Raw genomic sequence first — 19,463 nt, 5'->3', positions numbered from 1 at the left:
GTGTCGGCGCTGGAGGTGGTGAGCTTCGTGGGGAAAACAGTCGGCGCAGGCGCGGCACTGACAGCTGCTGTCTACTTACTCCGCTTCATCATGGCCTGGAAGTCTGGAGGAGCCAGCCACGCAGAGCTGGTCAACAACCTCCGCAGTAAGTCAGCGAGCGGCATGTTCTGTCAGCTTTCTGCTGCAGGTGCGATGTTTTTTAAACCCGATCTGGACTGTGTGTGTGGAACCTTGCCACACTCCGCTAAAATACACCCGCGTTAGCGTGTTAGCTTGCGGGTTGCTAAGCTATGTCAGGTATGTTGTTGTTGACCTCGCGTTACCTCTCCACCCCCTTTCCCCACACAGCCTTGTGTGTGACAGTACCTGGTGCAGAGACCCCGCACAGGCTGCACAAAACAACCAGTGCGGGTTCACTGTGCGCTAGGCATGGACTGTATTATGTGCCAGGTTAGCTTAGCCTGCTAGCTATAGAGGGGCTATGTGCGTCATTGCGTCGTTGTAGCTAGCGATAGCAGCGTCGCTAACGTTAGCTGCCCTGCCCACATTCATTGATACTAGCCTCTGTGCCAGACATGCATGGCGCTGTCAGTGTCAGCTGGAGATGCGTGGTGGCCCGTCTGTTGATCAGACGTAACATACACAATGTGTTGCTATACTAGTGGTAGTTGTTGTTGTTTGTATGACTGGCTGAGTTCCACAATATAAAAAGCAAGCTGTGCTCTAACGTTAACCTCCGAGTCTTGGCTGAAATGTTTCTCCCTTGCATGTAGAATTTGTCTCATTGGTGCTTCTGCTAATGATGCTATTTTGCCCAACAAGGTTTCTGCAGGCTGGGGTGCGCTAGTCCGATTCCTGCAGCGAGTACCTAATACATAGGCCTATTAATATGCAGTGTGCACTGCAGACTAGTCCAGCGACGCATCGCAGCAGTTCAAGTTTGCAAGCATTTTGCCAAAAGCTTTTTGGGTTGTGGTCAGCAGTCAGCACTGACCCACTTGCTTTAAATGGAATACGAAAAAGAGCATGACTGGCATATGATCTGTATTGAATTCGCCTGATGAAATCTTGCAAGCATTTATTATTATTATTGTTATTACAACAAATATATAATTGATGTTGTGCATGAGGAGCGCTTGAGAACAGCTCTCAGACAGTATGCATAGCGCTGTACGTGCTGCAGGATCAAATATATGAAATGCCTAAAGATTCAAGAGAATATGATCATCATAATAATAACCCTTTTAAGAGCTCAATATTTCTGCCTGTTCTTGTTTATTCTTGTAAAGGTGGTTGGAGATAGGTTTGAATCGAGTTTGACATCCTATCTTATGTTTGTTAATGTAATAATATAATATATTTTAGAATTAAAACTTCTGTTATTTGGCTACCGCTACTTAAGATAAGTCCTAAACATCCACACTAGTTTGTGGTTTTGGGGGGGAAGTAATGGGTTGTATTGTTTGTATGCAGTGATGATCACGCTCCTCTTGATCGCCCACTCCTGCAAAATGAACACACAGGAAACACTGTGCTGGACACTCACTGACCCACTTACACTCTTAACAGAGCACAGCCTAAGTTAGCAGCATAAGCTGGTCTTAAGCAGGTCACACACCAGACGCATGCTAATTCTCCCTGACTTTCTTATGTTTCTTAGTCTTTCTCCAGCACTTCGTTTAGGACACTCAGTTGCTCAGCGGCCACCGATCAGTAGTGTTTTTTTTCCCTTAATTATGAACTATTAAAGTCCGGCCTGCACAGTCAGTTTTGACTTGTGAGAGAAATAGTGAATGGGCAGAAAGAGGTGTGGGTGATTATTATGTTGCAGACGTCTCTAGCGGGGTGTCCATGTGGAAGTGAGTGTTTTGTAATGGATCCTGAAGCAGCACATGAGGGTGAGGGGGTGCGGTAATGAGAGGAGCACCGGCTGTGAGGGTTAGGGGGGGGCGGTAATGAGAGTAGCACCGGCTGTCTTGTTGGCACCGCCTGCCAGTGGAACCTGTTACGAAGGATTAGCCGACACACCGAGGCTTCTGTCTGTGAGCGTTAGCTTCCTGCACGGCTTGACGGCTCTGGACATATGGGCAGCCAATGATCTCTTTGCACATCCTGTTTGCATTACGGACGGATGCAGCGATGTTATGCACAGTTTGGCCGATACTGATAATAAGAACCGATATTTTACCCATGTCGATATGATCTGTATAAAACAAATGTTTTAATACAATTTTGTACGCACTGAAAAATGCATGTAAAAACGAACGCATTTCTTTATTTCCAAAACATTTGGAAAAGCCCATGTATCATAGATTTACCGCATTGTTTCCTCTAGGGATGCACCGATATGAAAATTCTGGCCGATGCCGATAACCGATATTAACATTGCTGTTATGGCCGATAACCGATATTTACCGATGTCGATATGATCTGTATAAAAACACATTTCTATGATAATAAAATTTTGTACATACTGAAAAACACATGTAAACACTGAATTTGAAAAAGTAATGCATTTGTTTATTTCAAAAACATTTGTAAAAGCCCATAAATCATAGATTTACTGCATTATTTCATCTCAATGTGAAGAATTTGGCTGATACCGATAACCGATATTAACATTGCAACATCGGACCGATACCGATATGTTTAAAAATGACTAACATCGGCCGATACCGATATGATTGCCGATATATCGTGCATCCCTAGTTTCCTCTCAATGTGAAAATGTTGTCTGATAATGATTAAAAAATGAATAAAAAGCTCGCACACTGCAAGGGCTCCTAGTTTCAGTGTTTTTTATTTAAACACCCCAAAAAGTGACGTTTCGAGCAAAGCTCTAAATCAGACTGATAATGATTACCCATTGCTCGGACCGATGCCGACTGATGATGTCATCAGTGATGTCATCATCAATGATGTGAGGCCAGCTTGGCGAGCTGCAGGGCGGGCAGGCGCAGGAGGAATCAAGCGCCTAGTGTTAAAAAAGTGACAAACATTGGCTGGTACTTCACATAATTGACTTCTTGCTTTATATTATTTATTTTCATGCTGCATATATTTTAGTATGTTTCTGTTGTTTTACACACTTTGCTGTGCTGACTAGGGATGTAACAATATTCCGTTTTACCGTGATATTGAGCAACCACGATTATCGTCCCCTAAACTTTCCCTGTAATACCGTGCCGTGCATGTGGATGCACACACCACTCGGTTCAAAATGGAGGAGCCTTGTGTAAAAACGTATTCAGTCTATCAGCAAACACCATCCAACACCTTCTCTCTTGTGCCTCCTCAGAAAATGGGATCATCAAGTCCGACAAGGTCTACGAAGTCATGCTGGCCACAGACCGAGCCCACTTCTCCAGGTGTAATCCTTACATGGACTCGCCGCAGTCGATAGGTACGTGCGCCCGGGCCGTCCTCCTCGCACCACGCTGCGAATCAATCTCCGAAATCCCAGAGATGTCCTCACCTAACCTGTGCCTCTCTTTTCACCTAAAGGCTATCAAGCAACCATCAGCGCCCCGCACATGGTATGACTTCCAAACATCTTCTCCAGACATTCCTGCACCCTGTGAATCCCTACTCTCATCAGTCATGTTGTTAAGCCTGCTGCTCCCATTCCATCAGTCAGTGGATAAACAGACAGCAGCAGCACCAAGTAGGACAAACACACCTCATTCTCTCCCCCTAGGTCCTAAAGCCAACCGCTTATTCATTTAGATTTCCTACTCTATTTCAATTAGAGATGCACCGATTGGGAAATTCTGGGCCGATACAGATGTCTAAAATAACAATTTGGACAATAGCCGATGTCAATACCTGACCGGGAAACAGACATCTTCATTATAAAAATAAATAAATAACTGAACTTTTTTAAAGTCCTTCAGCCCTTCATCTCATTATCTTTGAATGAACATAAACCCTTTTCACTGGGGACATTTTGTGTTGAAAAGGCAGGGTAAACGCAGGTGCAAGTAAACCAGTAATGAGTTTCCAACTTCCAATCATAGAAGTTGGAAACCCTCATTACTGTTTTGCTTGCACCTGCGTTTACCCTGCCTTTTCAACACAAAATGGCCCCCGTGAAAAGGGCCTATTGGACATTTAGCCAGGGCAAAATTGATGCGACAGATAAACATCGGCCACTGCCATCGGTGAGTGTCATCTTATGTGCCGATCGGCAGACGGCTGTCGACAAGGCGAATATCGGCCAATACCGATGTACGGCCAATAAATCGCTGCATCCCTAATTGCAATTGCCAATTACCAGTGACCCAAATCAGCTTTTTTCCAGCCTTGAACCCAATGTACAGAGGATGCGGTGCGGATCTGGTACAACTGCCGGAACAGACTCTCGCCCATGTTAATAGATGGGCAATACGCAGTACGCGAAAAAATAGACACCTGTTTTATTTTTTGTTGGATCCCGCATGGGTGTGGGTCTGTGCAGGCAGCTTGAGGCGTAACGCAGCCGGTGGACATAGGCCTTTAGTCTTATTTGGCCGTCAGCACTGTGAACAGGGAGTCTAGTGTTGGCTGGAAGATGAATGATGCGACTGGCTGTAATGCAGGTGTCTTGTCGGTGTTCCCTCCTCCTCTCCAGCATGCCTACGCCCTGGAGCTCCTACACGACCAGCTGTACGAGGGGGCCAAGGCGCTGGACGTGGGCTCAGGCAGTGGGATCCTGTCCGCTTGCTTTGCACGAATGGTGAGCCACACATGACGGGTAAACAAACGCAATCGCTCCTCGGAGACGCGCCAGTTTGATCAGTTTGATTTGATGTGACTGATTGTCACCCCCCCCCCCCCCCCCCTCCTCCTACAGGTAGGCCCCAGAGGGAAAGTGATAGGAATCGATCACATCAAAGAGCTGGTAGATGACTCCATAAACAATGTGAAGAAAGACGACCCCAGTTTGATCACCTCAGGGCGAGTGAAGCTAATAGGTAAGGTGACATTGTTGACACTCTGAACGAGGCATGGCATGATGCTCGTTAGACGCTGCAGCTCTGAACGAGCCATGGCATGATGCTCGTTAGACGCTGCAGCTCTGAACGAGCCATGGCATGATGCTCGTTAGACGCTGCAGCTTTGAACGCAGCTCCGTCGGCCGGGCAGCGCAGTGCTGAATAATTCAGTGTTTCTAGCACCTGCTTTGGTCTGGCCTGCGTGGGGCAGCCCCCAGCAAGTGACGCCCTGTTTGTGTTTCAGTGGGAGACAAGTGACGCCCTGTTTGTGTTTCAGTGGGAGACAAGTGACGCCCTGTTTGTGTTTCAGTGGGAGACGGGAGACGAGTGACGCCCTGTTTGTGTTTCAGTTGGAGACAAGTGACGCCCTGTTTGTGTTTCAGTGGGAGACGGGTGACAAGTGACGCCCTGTTTGTGTTTCAGTGGGAGACAAGTGACGCCCTGTTTGTGTTTCAGTGGGAGACAAGTGACGCCCTGTTTGTGTTTCAGTGGGAGACAAGTGACGCCCTGTTTGTGTTTCAGTGGGAGACAAGTGACGCCCTGTTTGTGTTTCAGTGGGAGACGGGTAACAAGTGATGCCCTGTTTGTGTTTCAGTGGGAGACAAGTGACGCCCTGTTTGTGTTTCAGTGGGAGACAAGTGACGCCCTGTTTGTGTTTCAGTGGGAGACAAGTGACGCCCTGTTTGTGTTTCAGTGGGAGACAAGTGACGCCCTGTTTGTGTTTCAGTGGGAGACAAGTGACGCCCTGTTTGTGTTTCAGTGGGAGACGGGTAACAAGTGACGCCCTGTTTGTGTTTCAGTGGGAGACAAGTGACAAGTGACGCACTGTTTGTGTTTCAGTGGGAGACAAGTGACAAGTGACGCCCTGTTTGTGTTTCAGTAGGAGACAAGTGACGCCCTGTTTGTGTTTCAGTAGGAGACAAGTGACGCCCTGTTTGTGTTTCAGTAGGAGACAAGTGACGCCCTGTTTGTGTTTCAGTGGGAGACAAGTGACGCCCTGTTTGTGTTTCAGTGGGAGACGGGAGACGAGTGACGCCCTGTTTGTGTTTCAGTTGGAGACAAGTGATGCCCTGTTTGTGTTTCAGTGGGAGACGGGTGACAAGTGATGCCCTGTTTGTGTTTCAGTGGGAGACGGGCGACAACTGATGCCCTGTTTGTGTTTCAGTGGGAGACGGGCGACAACTGATGCCCTGTTTGTGTTTCAGTGGGAGACGGGTGACAAGTGATGCCCTGTTTGTGTTTCAGTGGGAGACGGGCGACAACTGATGCCCTGTTTGTGTTTCAGTGGGAGACGGGCGACAACTGATGACTTGTTTGTGTTTCAGTGGGAGACGGGCGACAACTGATGACTTGTTTGTGTTTCAGTGGGAGACCGGCGACAACTGATGACTTGTTTGTGTTTCAGTGGGAGACGGGCGACAACTGATGACTTGTTTGTGTTTCAGTGGGAGACGGGCGAATGGGCCACCTGGAAGAGGCGCCTTTCGATGCCATCCACGTCGGTGCGGCGGCACCCACCGTCCCCCAAGCAGTGAGTCTCACACCGCAGCGCTCTGTTTTGATTGATTGATTGAATTATTTATTGAACAGAAATAACAGCATACAAAATGCATACAGTTCCAACTCTGTCAATGGGACAGGCACAAGAAAGCTCAAGAGCTTGTTTCCATTGTGGTCCCAGGAGTGTGTGTGTATAGGTCAGTGCATGACAATGTGTGCAAATCTATGCCTGTGTGCAAAAACATAAAACATGAAGCACTGTGGAGAAGCCCTTGATCAAAGTCACGTTGTCCTAGTTCATGACCAACTTAGCACAGAACACTGGAGCTCAAAGGAAGCTATATAAACATGCACAGTCTAACCCTATTAAAGGTGGAAAATATTATTATGCAATTCTGAGAACATGAGTGGTACAAAACGGCGCTTGTTATATTAGGTTATAAGAATGTTTTGTCTAAACATGCCACCATGTTTACATACCATATGAACCTGATGAAGACAATAATGTGAATAAGACCCTGCCATGTAAACAGCATTTTCTGATGACCTTCACCGGCATGTAGACATGTGGAGTATTCTCGCGGGAGCTCGCTCATAGCGGATAACTGTTTCTAAACATGCAGGCCGACCGTGTAGCGTCTGGGAATGTTCAGGAATTCACTGCGTGTTTAGAAATGGCTTGAGAGTGTCGTGCTCTGAATAACCGAACGCTGTATTCCAACAGCGCTCCCAATTTACGAACAGTCCTGTTTGTGCCAGAGTGCGCTCTGAGTGAGATTTATGAACGCATAGTCAGTCAGCGTGTTCTCTCCATGTAAACATAGTCAGTTAGCGTGATCTCTCCATGTAAACATAGTCAGTTAGCATGTTCTCTCCATGTAAACATAGTCAGTTAGCATGTTCTCTCCATGTAAACATAGTCAGTTAGCATGATCTCTCCATGTAAACATAGTCAGTTAGCGTGTTCTCTCTCCATGTAAACAGTCAGTTAGCACGTTCTCTCCATGTAAACATAGTCAGTTAGCATGTTCTCTCCATGTAAACATAGTCAGTTAGCATGTTCTCTCCATGTAAATATAGTCAGCACATTCTCTCCATGTAAACATAGTCAGTTAGGGTGATCTCTCCATGTAAACAGTCAGTTAGGGTGATCTCTCCATGTGAACATAGTCAGTTAGCGTGATCTCTTCATGTAAACAGTAAGTATGTTCTCTACACATAGTCAGCGTGATTTCTCCATGTAAACATAGTCAGTTAGCACGTTCTCTGCATGTAAACATAGTCAGTTAGCACGTTCTCTCCATGTAAACATAGTCAGTTAGCGTGTTTTCTCCATGTAAACATAGTCAGTTAGCACGTTCTCTCCATGTAAACATAGTCAGTTAGCATGTTCTCTCCATGTAAACATAGTCAGTTAGCATGTTCTCTCCATGTAAACATAGTCAGTTAGCATGATCTCTCCATGTAAACATAGTCAGTTAGCGTGTTCTCTCTCCATGTAAACAGTCAGTTAGCACGTTCCCTCCATGTAAACATAGTCAGTTAGCATGTTCTCTCCATGTAAATATAGTCAGTTAGCATGTTCTCTCCATGTAAATATAGTCAGCACATTCTCTCCATGTAAACATAGTCAGTTAGGGTGATCTCTCCATGTAAACAGTCAGTTAGGGTGATCTCTCCATGTGAACATAGTCAGTTAGCGTGATCTCTTCATGTAAACAGTAAGTATGTTCTCTACACATAGTCAGCGTGATTTCTCCATGTAAACATAGTCAGTTAGCATGTTCTCTGCATGTAAACATAGTCAGTTAGCACGTTCTCTCCATGTAAACATAGTCAGTTAGCGTGTTTTCTCCATGTAAACATAGTCAGTTAGCACGTTCTCTCCATGTAAACATAGTCAGTTAGGGTGATCTCTCCATGCAAACAGTCAGTTAGCATGTTCTCTCCATGTGAACATAGTCAGTTAGCATGATCTCTTCATGTAAACAGTCAGTATGTTCTCTACATGTAAACATAGTCAGCGTGATTTCTCCATAGCGTGTTTTCTCCATGTAAACAGTCAGTTAGCACGTTCTTTCCATGTAAACATAGTCAGTTAGCGTGTTCTCTCCATGTAAACATAGTCAGTTAGCACATTCTCTCCATGTAAACATAGTCAGTTAGCACGTTCTCTTCATGTAAACATAGTCAGTTAGCATGTTTTCTCCATGTAAACATAGTCAGTTAGCACGTTCTCTCCATGTAAACAGTCAGTTAGCGTGTTCTCTCCATGTAAACATAGTCAGTTAGCACGTTCTCTCCATGTAAACATAGTCAGTTAGCATGTTCTCTCCATGTAAACATAGTCAGTTAGCATGTTCTCTCCATGTAAATATAGTCAGCACATTCTCTCCATGTAAACATAGTCAGTTAGGGTGATCTCTCCATGTAAACAGTCAGTTAGGGTGATCTCTCCATGTGAACATAGTCAGTTAGCGTGATCTCTTCATGTAAACAGTAAGTATGTTCTCTACACATAGTCAGCGTGATTTCTCCATGTAAACATAGTCAGTTAGCACGTTCTCTGCATGTAAACATAGTCAGTTAGCACGTTCTCTCCATGTAAACATAGTCAGTTAGCGTGTTTTCTCCATGTAAACATAGTCAGTTAGCACGTTCTCTCCATGTAAACATAGTCAGTTAGCATGTTCTCTCCATGTAAACATAGTCAGTTAGCATGTTCTCTCCATGTAAACATAGTCAGTTAGCATGATCTCTCCATGTAAACATAGTCAGTTAGCGTGTTCTCTCTCCATGTAAACAGTCAGTTAGCACGTTCCCTCCATGTAAACATAGTCAGTTAGCATGTTCTCTCCATGTAAATATAGTCAGTTAGCATGTTCTCTCCATGTAAATATAGTCAGCACATTCTCTCCATGTAAACATAGTCAGTTAGGGTGATCTCTCCATGTAAACAGTCAGTTAGGGTGATCTCTCCATGTGAACATAGTCAGTTAGCGTGATCTCTTCATGTAAACAGTAAGTATGTTCTCTACACATAGTCAGCGTGATTTCTCCATGTAAACATAGTCAGTTAGCATGTTCTCTGCATGTAAACATAGTCAGTTAGCACGTTCTCTCCATGTAAACATAGTCAGTTAGCGTGTTTTCTCCATGTAAACATAGTCAGTTAGCACGTTCTCTCCATGTAAACATAGTCAGTTAGGGTGATCTCTCCATGCAAACAGTCAGTTAGCATGTTCTCTCCATGTGAACATAGTCAGTTAGCATGATCTCTTCATGTAAACAGTCAGTATGTTCTCTACATGTAAACATAGTCAGCGTGATTTCTCCATGTAAACATAGTCAGTTAGCATGTTCTCTCCATGTAAACATAGTCAGTTAGCGTGTTTTCTCCATGTAAACAGTCAGTTAGCACGTTCTTTCCATGTAAACATAGTCAGTTAGCGTGTTCTCTCCATGTAAACATAGTCAGTTAGCACATTCTCTCCATGTAAACATAGTCAGTTAGCACGTTCTCTTCATGTAAACATAGTCAGTTAGCATGTTTTCTCCATGTAAACATAGTCAGTTAGCACGTTCTCTCCATGTAAACAGTCAGTTAGCGTGTTCTCTCCATGTAAACATAGTCAGTTAGCACGTTCTCTCCATGTAAACATAGTCAGTTAGCATGTTCTCTCCATGTAAACATAGTCAGTTAGCATGTTCTCTCCATGTAAATATAGTCAGCACATTCTCTCCATGTAAACATAGTCAGTTAGGGTGATCTCTCCATGTAAACAGTCAGTTAGGGTGATCTCTCCATGTGAACATAGTCAGTTAGCGTGATCTCTTCATGTAAACAGTAAGTATGTTCTCTACACATAGTCAGCGTGATTTCTCCATGTAAACATAGTCAGTTAGCACGTTCTCTGCATGTAAACATAGTCAGTTAGCACGTTCTCTCCATGTAAACATAGTCAGTTAGCGTGTTTTCTCCATGTAAACATAGTCAGTTAGCACGTTCTCTCCATGTAAACATAGTCAGTTAGCATGTTCTCTCCATGTAAACATAGTCAGTTAGCATGTTCTCTCCATGTAAACATAGTCAGTTAGCATGATCTCTCCATGTAAACATAGTCAGTTAGCGTGTTCTCTCTCCATGTAAACAGTCAGTTAGCACGTTCCCTCCATGTAAACATAGTCAGTTAGCATGTTCTCTCCATGTAAATATAGTCAGTTAGCATGTTCTCTCCATGTAAATATAGTCAGCACATTCTCTCCATGTAAACATAGTCAGTTAGGGTGATCTCTCCATGTAAACAGTCAGTTAGGGTGATCTCTCCATGTGAACATAGTCAGTTAGCGTGATCTCTTCATGTAAACAGTAAGTATGTTCTCTACACATAGTCAGCGTGATTTCTCCATGTAAACATAGTCAGTTAGCATGTTCTCTGCATGTAAACATAGTCAGTTAGCACGTTCTCTCCATGTAAACATAGTCAGTTAGCGTGTTTTCTCCATGTAAACATAGTCAGTTAGCACGTTCTCTCCATGTAAACATAGTCAGTTAGGGTGATCTCTCCATGCAAACAGTCAGTTAGCATGTTCTCTCCATGTGAACATAGTCAGTTAGCATGATCTCTTCATGTAAACAGTCAGTATGTTCTCTACATGTAAACATAGTCAGCGTGATTTCTCCATGTAAACATAGTCAGTTAGCATGTTCTCTCCATGTAAACATAGTCAGTTAGCGTGTTTTCTCCATGTAAACAGTCAGTTAGCACGTTCTTTCCATGTAAACATAGTCAGTTAGCGTGTTCTCTCCATGTAAACATAGTCAGTTAGCACATTCTCTCCATGTAAACATAGTCAGTTAGCACGTTCTCTTCATGTAAACATAGTCAGTTAGCATGTTTTCTCCATGTAAACATAGTCAGTTAGCACGTTCTCTCCATGTAAACAGTCAGTTAGCGTGTTCTCTCCATGTAAACATAGTCAGTTAGCACGTTCTCCATGTAAACATAGTCAGTTAGCGTGTTCTCTCCATGTAAACATAGTCAGTTAGCATGTTCTCTCCATGTGAACATAGTCAGTTAGCGCGTGATCTCTTCATGTAAACAGTCAGTATGTTCTCTACATGTAAACATAGTCAGCGTGATGTCTCCATGTAAACATAGTCAGTTGGCACGTTCTCTCCATGTAAACATAGTCAGTTAGCGTGTTCTCTCCATGTAAACATAGTCAGTTAGCACATTTTCTCCGTGTAAACATAGTCAGTTAGGGTGATCTCTCCATGCAAACAGTCAGTTAGCATGTTCTCTCCATGTGAACATAGTCAGTTAGCGTGATCTCGTCATGTAAACAGTCAGTATGTTCTCTACATGTAAACATAGTCAGCGTGATTTCTCCATGTAAACATAGTCAGTTAGCACGTTCTCTCCATGTAAACATAGTCAGTTAGCACGTTCTCTCCATGTAAACATAGTCAGTTAGCACGTTCTCTCCATGTAAACATAGTCAGTTAGCGTGTTCTCTCCATGTAAACATAGTCAGTTGGCACGTTTTCTCCATCTAAACATAGTCAGTTAGCATGTTCTCTCCATGTAAACATAGTCAGTTAGCGTGTTCTCTCCATGTAAACATAGTCAGTTAGCACGTTCTCTCCATGTAAACATAGTCAGTTAGCACGTTTTCTCCGTGTAAACATAGTTAGCCTGTTTTCTCCATGTAAACATAGTCAGTTAGCGTGTTCTCTCCATGTAAACATAGTCAGTTAGCATGTTCTCTTCATGTAAACATAGTCAGTTAGCTTGTTCTCTCCATGTAAACATAGTCAGTTAGCATGTTCTCTTCATGTAAACATAGTCAGTTAGCATGTTCTCTTCATGTAAACATAGTCAATTAGCATGTTCTCTCCATGTAAACATAGTCAGTTAGCACCTTCTCTCCATGTAAACATAGTCAGTTAGCGTGTTCTGTCTCTCCCAGCTCCTGGAGCAGCTGAAGCCGGGTGGCCGGCTGATCCTGCCCGTGGGCCCGGCAGGCGGCAACCAGATGCTGGAGCAGTACGACAAGATGGAGGACGGCAGCACCAAGATGAAGCCCCTGATGGGGGTGATTTATGTGCCTTTAACAGACAAAGACAAGCAGTGGTCCAGGTGGAAGTGACTTCCTTCTCCCTCTTCTCCCCCTCTCTCCTTCTCACAGTGGCAAAGGTGAAATGGTGTGGGTGTGGCTTGGAGCACGCGATGGATCACAAGGGCTCTGTTTTTGCTGCTTGTTGACATTTGTTGCTTCTTCCATACCACACCAACTGGCTGCACGTTTCTTTGATCCGTTTTTAACTCCCAAACGGGGTTAATATACTGTACCTACACGGGGTTAATATACCTACACGGGGTTAATATACCTGCACGGGGTTAATATACCTACACGGGGTTAATATACCTACACGGGGTTAATATACCAATATAGCAATTTGAAGTGCTATTGCTTTTGGAACGCCAACTCATTTAAAGTATTAATCAACTAAAATGGCAAGATGTGTTAAAGCATACGATACGTGGTTTGCTTTTGGCTGATACTTGAAATAAGAGCATGTCAGTTGCATCAATTTGGCAGTTAAACCGTTTTCCCCACTATTACAAAAAAGATATTCTACTGTGTGAGATGTGACATTAGTGATCCAAAGACTAATCATCTTTGGATTTTTGTAGTAAAGCTGTTTGCATGGGATTGTGCCTAAACTCCTGACTTTGTTTGCATGACAGGAGGGCAATTACACTAGATGACTTGCGCGTCACTTTTCTTTCTTTCTTTCTTTCTTTCTGTCTGTCTGTCTGCCTTGTCTAACGCTCTTCTCTTTCTCACAGGGATGAACTTTGAAGAGGAAGACGGCTCATGTTCCACCTTTCACGCTGAACTTGGAGGAAACTAGGACGGGGTTTCCAACAACCCTGACATTTTTATTTTTTTTCCCCAAAAGCATAACAAAACATGTTAATTTTGTTGCTTTCTTTTGTTTGATTTCTTTTGGTTTCACTCTGGACTCTGGGATGAGAGTATCGTGCTGATGGCACCGCCCCCGAGTGGCTGAAAGAAAAAAAAAAAAAAAGGACTGCTTGAAGTTGAGCACAAATATGCGGAGATTTTCTTTCCCTTTCTCTTCCAGGCTGCATCTTTTGGTTATGTATTTTTTTTAACTGCTGGATTTTAATTTTTTTTTTTTTTTTTGGTTTCATGAGTTGAATTGCAATCGACCATTTCTACAGTATTACTCCTCAGCGCCATCAAAGCTGAATGGAGGAAGAACGCCGGGGACGAGGAGGAGGAACGCGTGAGCCTTGTAGATAATTCACCTAACAACAGTGTGTGTGTGTGCGTGGATCTTCTCACTGTAGACTTATCTGCTTACATACAAGCCCCTCCGCCAGCAGTATTTAGGTACTGGCATACAGGCTGAGGTGACCCACTGGCTGATGTAACCCACGCACCCTGTTTGATATGCAGCACTTGCAGGCTATAGAGAGGGCAAAGTGACCGCCTACTTCCTGCTTCAGCACTGTACCAGAGATTTTCATCCGCCATTTATTTTCCCATAGACATTTCGTAAAATGCTTATAAAAATAGTTTGTACTTGTTCGAACCAAACGGTTCAGCTATATTTAGAATCGGGAGAGACCATAGAACATTTCACTCGGACCAAAACTAAAAAAAACAAACATTGAAAGAATATTTTCTTTAAATCTGCCATTTTTTAATGTTTGGTCCGAGTGAAATGTTATGTGGTCTCTCCTGTTTCTAAATATATCTGAACCGTTTGGTTTGACCAAGTACAACTATTTTTACAAGCATTTTACAAAATGTCGCTGGGAAAATAAATGGCGGATGAAAATCTCTGGTACAGTGCTGAAGCAGGAAGTGACGTTTCACTTTGGCTCTCTATACTACTACACATAGAATAAGCAATGCACTGATACTGGCACACGCCTCAGTGCACTAATAACACAGAGGGCCCTAGCTTACGCACGGTGCGGGGGCACGTGGCATCACTGCTAGTTTCTAGCCCTCAAAATCATTTTTTTCTTTTTCTTTTAATTACCACTGGGTCAACGGATGTGTTTCAGGCAAATGTCTTAACGTTAGTCAGGACCATTAGAAAGCTCAGCAATAGCTGCTGATCGACTGCCTACACAGCAGCCATGTCGTCGACATCCCAGAAATACAGTTTGTGGCAGAGCCGACAGCCTATTGGTGGGGTGGGGTGGGGGGTGAAGTCTGTGACGGAGAGGTTCTTGGCAAAAGACTGGAGGAAAAAGGCTTGGACCTATGTTGTCCTTGGGCAGTTTCTGGTCCTCAAGAAAGACGAGGAGCTTTTCCAGGACTGGCTGAAGGACACGCGCGGGGCGAATGTCAAACAGCAAGGTGACTCCTACGGCTGTCTCAGAGAATGGTGTGACTCCTTCCTATTCACCTTATGTAGAAGGGACCGTCTGGCTTGAGAGACTTGAAGTGTAAATACAACCGGAAGTTCGGATTGTACGTACACATCTGGTGACTCATAAACCTAGTCTGACTCATAATGTGAGTCAAACTAGGTCTGACCAGGTGAGTCAGACTAGTTTGAGCAGGTAAAACAGCTGGCGTTTTGAACAGGAAGTCGTGATACACTGGGTCAAGTGGGCGGGGCTACATAAGGTGAATAAAGCGCTGCAGTTTGTTCTTTTAGTTTTAGTTTTTTCTACTTTTGAAGTCACAAATGTACTGTAATGACCTCTTCTGCAATTAAACATTTTGGCTTTAGCCTCGAAAAGAAAAGAAAAAAAGACGTGTTTCAGTGACCCAGTCGTAATTAAAAGAAAAAATTGAGGTTTTGAGTGTTAGAAACAAGCGATGACACCGCGTGCCCCTGCACCGGGCGTAAGATAGGGCCCAGGGGCCGTTTGCACAAAGCACCTTAAGTTAAGATTTCCCTTAGAGTCTGAGTTAAGGTGTCCTGTCCATAAAATGGAATTGGCTGCACAAAACACCCTTAAATCTTGTGCTTATGTTTTCCTTAAAATGTTTAACCCTCGAGAAGATTTAAGGGTTTTTTGTGCAACCAATTAAATTTTATTGACACCTTAAATCGAACCCTAAGGAAAATCTTAACTTAAGGTGCTTTGTGCAACCGGCCCCAGATACACACAACAGGCCTGCGCTTCCCTAATGCTGATGTGTTGCTTTCTAGCGCTGGTTCTTTCCCGTTGACATCTTGTGCAGGCTCTTCTGGTGACTGGCACTAAATGAGATCGTCACTGCTTTGCCAAAATACAACTCCCAACAATATAAAGCAAATGAATGTCTGATGTTTTCAAACGGAACAAAACATGACATGGAATCAAGAAGCACATTTTATTTTGGGTGATCCATGTGTTGGATGATCTCTGGCTTTCACACTTTCTGGAATGGCTTCTGAAAATAAAGAGACACTTATGTTTTTTGTCTGCCTTTCTGTTGAGTCTTTAGTGTGCAGGCTGCCACCTAGAGGTCGGTTAGAGCAGAGGTTCTCAAATGTTTTTCAGCCAAGGACCCCTTACAAGATAGAAAATATACCGGGGACCCCCTCATTCTGATTTGTGATTTTGGGCTAAGCTTAATTGTTTCCACTGTAACGTGCTTGACTTTTAATTTGATAGGTTTGTTAATAGAATGTAATCCATGAACCATTTTAGATTTAAAGCATAAACTATTTTCGTTGAACTATGTAAATTTTGCAAAAAAAAATTTTTTTTTTTTTTTATTACATTTACATTACGTCATTTAGCAGACGCTTTTGTTTTGTCCAAAGCGACTTACAATATCACAATTTGTCAACAGTACAGAAAACCACTATGCAACACAATCAATGACAGCCAAGATATTTTGATAGACTAGCACCATGCAGGAAGTAGTTTGAGAAGGAATAAGTAACATGTAGCATTTTATTTTTAATTAAAAAAAAAAATTACCTGAAAACTTTTCGCGGACCCCCTGGCAAAGTGCCGCGGACCCCCATTTGAGAACCACTGGGTTAGAGAATGTCTTGTGGGACAGCCTCCAAACAGGGTTGGGACTGGGAGGCTTTAAAAATGTAATCCGATACAAATTATGTTACAAATTGTAATCAGTAACATAATCCAAGTAGTAGGATATACAAGTAACGTAACTGGTTACATGCAGTTACCTTTGAACAAATGTCCTGCATTTGGGGTCTGGGGGCTCATCAGATTTTTTTTCTCCAAAAAGCTCGGTAAGACTCATTTCAGAATGTGTGTTGGTTACAGCAGGCTTCAGCCAATCTATCTAGTGTCGCCTGTTTCTCAATATTTACATCTTCGGATTACAGTGATTGCACTGATATTATCTGGTTTATGGTAATTTATTTTTTTGGGTACACTCACTGGTCCTTTTTAAGAGCCAAGTCAGTGTTTTTCTTAAAGGTTTTAGGTTTTTTATTTATTTGCACCATATGATATCAAACAAAGTAGACAAGAGGAGTCAACAGCAACTTGGATAAATATACAATAAATATAATATACAATAAATGTATTTTAAATTGTAATCCTGCTAGTAATCACATTTTTTACTAAATTTAGCTGTAATCTTGATTGCATATTTTCTTTCTGTAACTAATGGATTACAGTTACCCTTTTTTGTATCCTGATTACAGTAACTAACCTACATGTATTCAGCTACTTCCCAAGCCTGAATCCATCGTAGCAACCATTTAGAGGTGACAAAGCAGGTGTAACCAATACCATTAATGATGGCCTTGGCACTGGAAGACCTAAATGGAATGGAACCATCATTAATGGTATTGGTTACACCTGCTTTACCACCTCACAACGGTTGCTGTGAAAAGGGTCTATTGAGTAGATACAAAAGTAGTAAGAGCCTGCACACTGGCAGATGCTGCTCCCAAGGTTACCACAAGGCGTGTGATGTTTCAGGGCAAAGCCCTTCCTCAGACATGAGACACACCCCTCAAATACCCTCGCAGGGGTCACCTGACCAACCATGTGATACATAGATACATAGAAAACAGGTAAGATACCGGCAATATCAAAACTTGAATATCACACATCCACGCACAGGAAAACCCTTTAACATCAAAGGTGTGATAACTTGTAAAAGTAATAATGTCATCTATATGCTCAAATGTCCGTGTGGCCTGGCCTCTATAGGCAAAACCACCAGACCACTCAAGACCAGAATCTCTGAACACAGATCCAACATTCGTAACAATGACATGAGAAGTCCAGTGGCTGTTTGCTTCACACAAGCTTCTCATGTTTCTTCTGTCAGATATTTGGGCATTGAACTTGTCAAACACCCTGTACGTGGAGGTGACATCAACTCTCTGTTACTTAAAAGAGAGGCCTTCTGGATTTTCACCCTGGACACTCTCGTTCCAAAAGGGCTGAACGAAGATTTTGATTTACGGCCATTTCTGTAGTCCATTTCCTTTTCCATCTACCGTGTGGGTGTGCTTATGTGTGTTCATCTTATTCTGCCTTCTGCTTCTAATGTTTACATGGAAAATTAGCTTCTGCTCCTGAGTCATATTTGTACTGTGTATTTATCCACTTATGTGCTATCTCTCCATTCATGTGTTTTACATTAGATAATACACTATACTGTGTGGTAGCTGTGGTATCTTTACTCTTTTTTTACCACACTACTACCACAATTTCAGAGTAGTAGAGACGCTTCTTAATAGGCAAATTATACTTCTTGATGTTGCATTTCATTATCACGGTTTACACCTGATGCTTGTTTTATGTGATATTCAAGTTGTGATATTTTTGGTATCTTACCCATTTATGTGATATTCAAGTTTTGATATAGAGAGCCGCAGGAAGTATACTTCCGGGTTCTTCAGTGGAAAAGTCTATGGGATTTAACATGGGGGTTTCGCTTAAATGCATAAAATAAGGTTGATCTGTGGTTAACAAAGGTTTATGGGAACGCGAATCTGGGTTCAGCATGATAATCTTCACAAATGTGAAAAACTTGTATGACGTTTAGAAGGTAAATGTGTTTTTTTAAACAGAATTTTTATAAAACGCTTAAAGGCATAAAAGTTGGTTTTAACTTTTTAGCGTTGGATGTGCGTGCCTTTTGTACCTTTTTGCTTAAGATAGTACCACATGTAAATCACTTTATTGACCCATAATAAACTTTAATATCTCACATAAATGACAGCAGGTGGAGGGAGGGATACATCTGCTCATATACATACACATAAAACTTCACATACTGCAGGCTTGCTTAAAAAATAAAAATAAGCGATAGAGAATTAGGCTTGAGGAGGGCTTGCTTGTTAATTTCATCTGGCTATATGGCTTGCTATGATCCTGACTGAACACAAAAAGAACCATTGATCCATTCCCTTAGTGACACTCGCATACATTATTGTTTTCCTCATTTCAGTGTTCGATCTATTAATAGCCTAGCAATGAGTGTTTGATCTATTAATAGCCTAGCAACATATAGCACACCAAAGCCACTCAGTGGCAGAATGACTGTGCAGCACTATTCATGGAAATACACCCACATGAGTAAGAATGAGAATCAAGATATTTGATATCGAAATAGCCAACATTTGAAAAAGGAAGGAAATTGATATATGATATGACACAGGAGAGCATTTGTTTATGGGGTATCCCATCAGTGAAGAGGGAACGCTGTTGGATACAAAATAATAAGTGAACTGGGAAGAGGGGTGGGACTGCTGCCATTTACCATGGACACAAAATCAGATTTTTCATCCAACATAATTATGTGATGTTGCAGATCTCTTCTGAATCTGTATCCTATGTGGCTATTTGGAGTCGGCTCTACCCACAGCAGCAGAGGGGGTCAGAGTGGAGGGGGGTACGGAAGTCTTCATGACAGTAGGGGGTTGGGAAGCTTCCAACCCGAGGACACGACAGTGTTGCACCACTCAAAGAGACTGTGGTTCTGGATCTGGTGACCCCCCCC

At 42.8% G+C, this 19,463-nt stretch overlaps 1 protein-coding gene across 2 annotated transcripts; it reads left to right on the top strand.

Moving 5' to 3' along the window:
- On the top strand, positions 1-14,533 carry pcmt (protein-L-isoaspartate (D-aspartate) O-methyltransferase). Of its 2 annotated transcripts, none has more exons than XM_083643603.1 (8): positions 1-145; positions 3,299-3,403; positions 3,505-3,536; positions 4,610-4,714; positions 4,832-4,952; positions 6,419-6,504; positions 12,447-12,572; positions 13,331-14,533. In XM_083643603.1, the coding sequence occupies exons 1-8, from the start codon at positions 91-93 to the stop codon at positions 13,334-13,336; spliced, it is 636 nt and encodes a 211-aa protein (XP_083499729.1). In that variant the 5' UTR covers positions 1-90; the 3' UTR covers positions 13,337-14,533. The 2 variants fall into 2 exon arrangements, with proteins under 2 accessions (XP_083499729.1, XP_083499728.1); XM_083643602.1 differs by having other exon boundaries at positions 12,447-12,616.
- The last annotated feature ends 4,930 nt before the right edge of the window (positions 14,534-19,463 follow it).

This window comes from Poromitra crassiceps (assembly GCF_964638095.1).
Source record: "Poromitra crassiceps genome assembly, chromosome: 9".
NCBI classification, from domain to species: domain Eukaryota; kingdom Metazoa; phylum Chordata; class Actinopteri; order Beryciformes; family Melamphaidae; genus Poromitra; species Poromitra crassiceps.
Note: the sequence above shows the minus strand (reverse complement) of the source record. Positions and strands in the feature narration are given on the sequence as shown.

Coding starts and splice junctions, on each gene's coding strand:
- pcmt (XM_083643602.1), top strand. CDS start 91: ATGGCCTGGAAGTCTGGAGGAGCCAGCCACGCAGAGCTGGTCAACAAC. Junction 146..3,298: donor GCTGGTCAACAACCTCCGCA/GTAAGTCAGCGA, acceptor GTGCCTCCTCAG/AAAATGGGATCATCAAGTCC. Junction 4,953..6,418: donor AGGGCGAGTGAAGCTAATAG/GTAAGGTGACAT, acceptor TTTGTGTTTCAG/TGGGAGACGGGCGAATGGGC.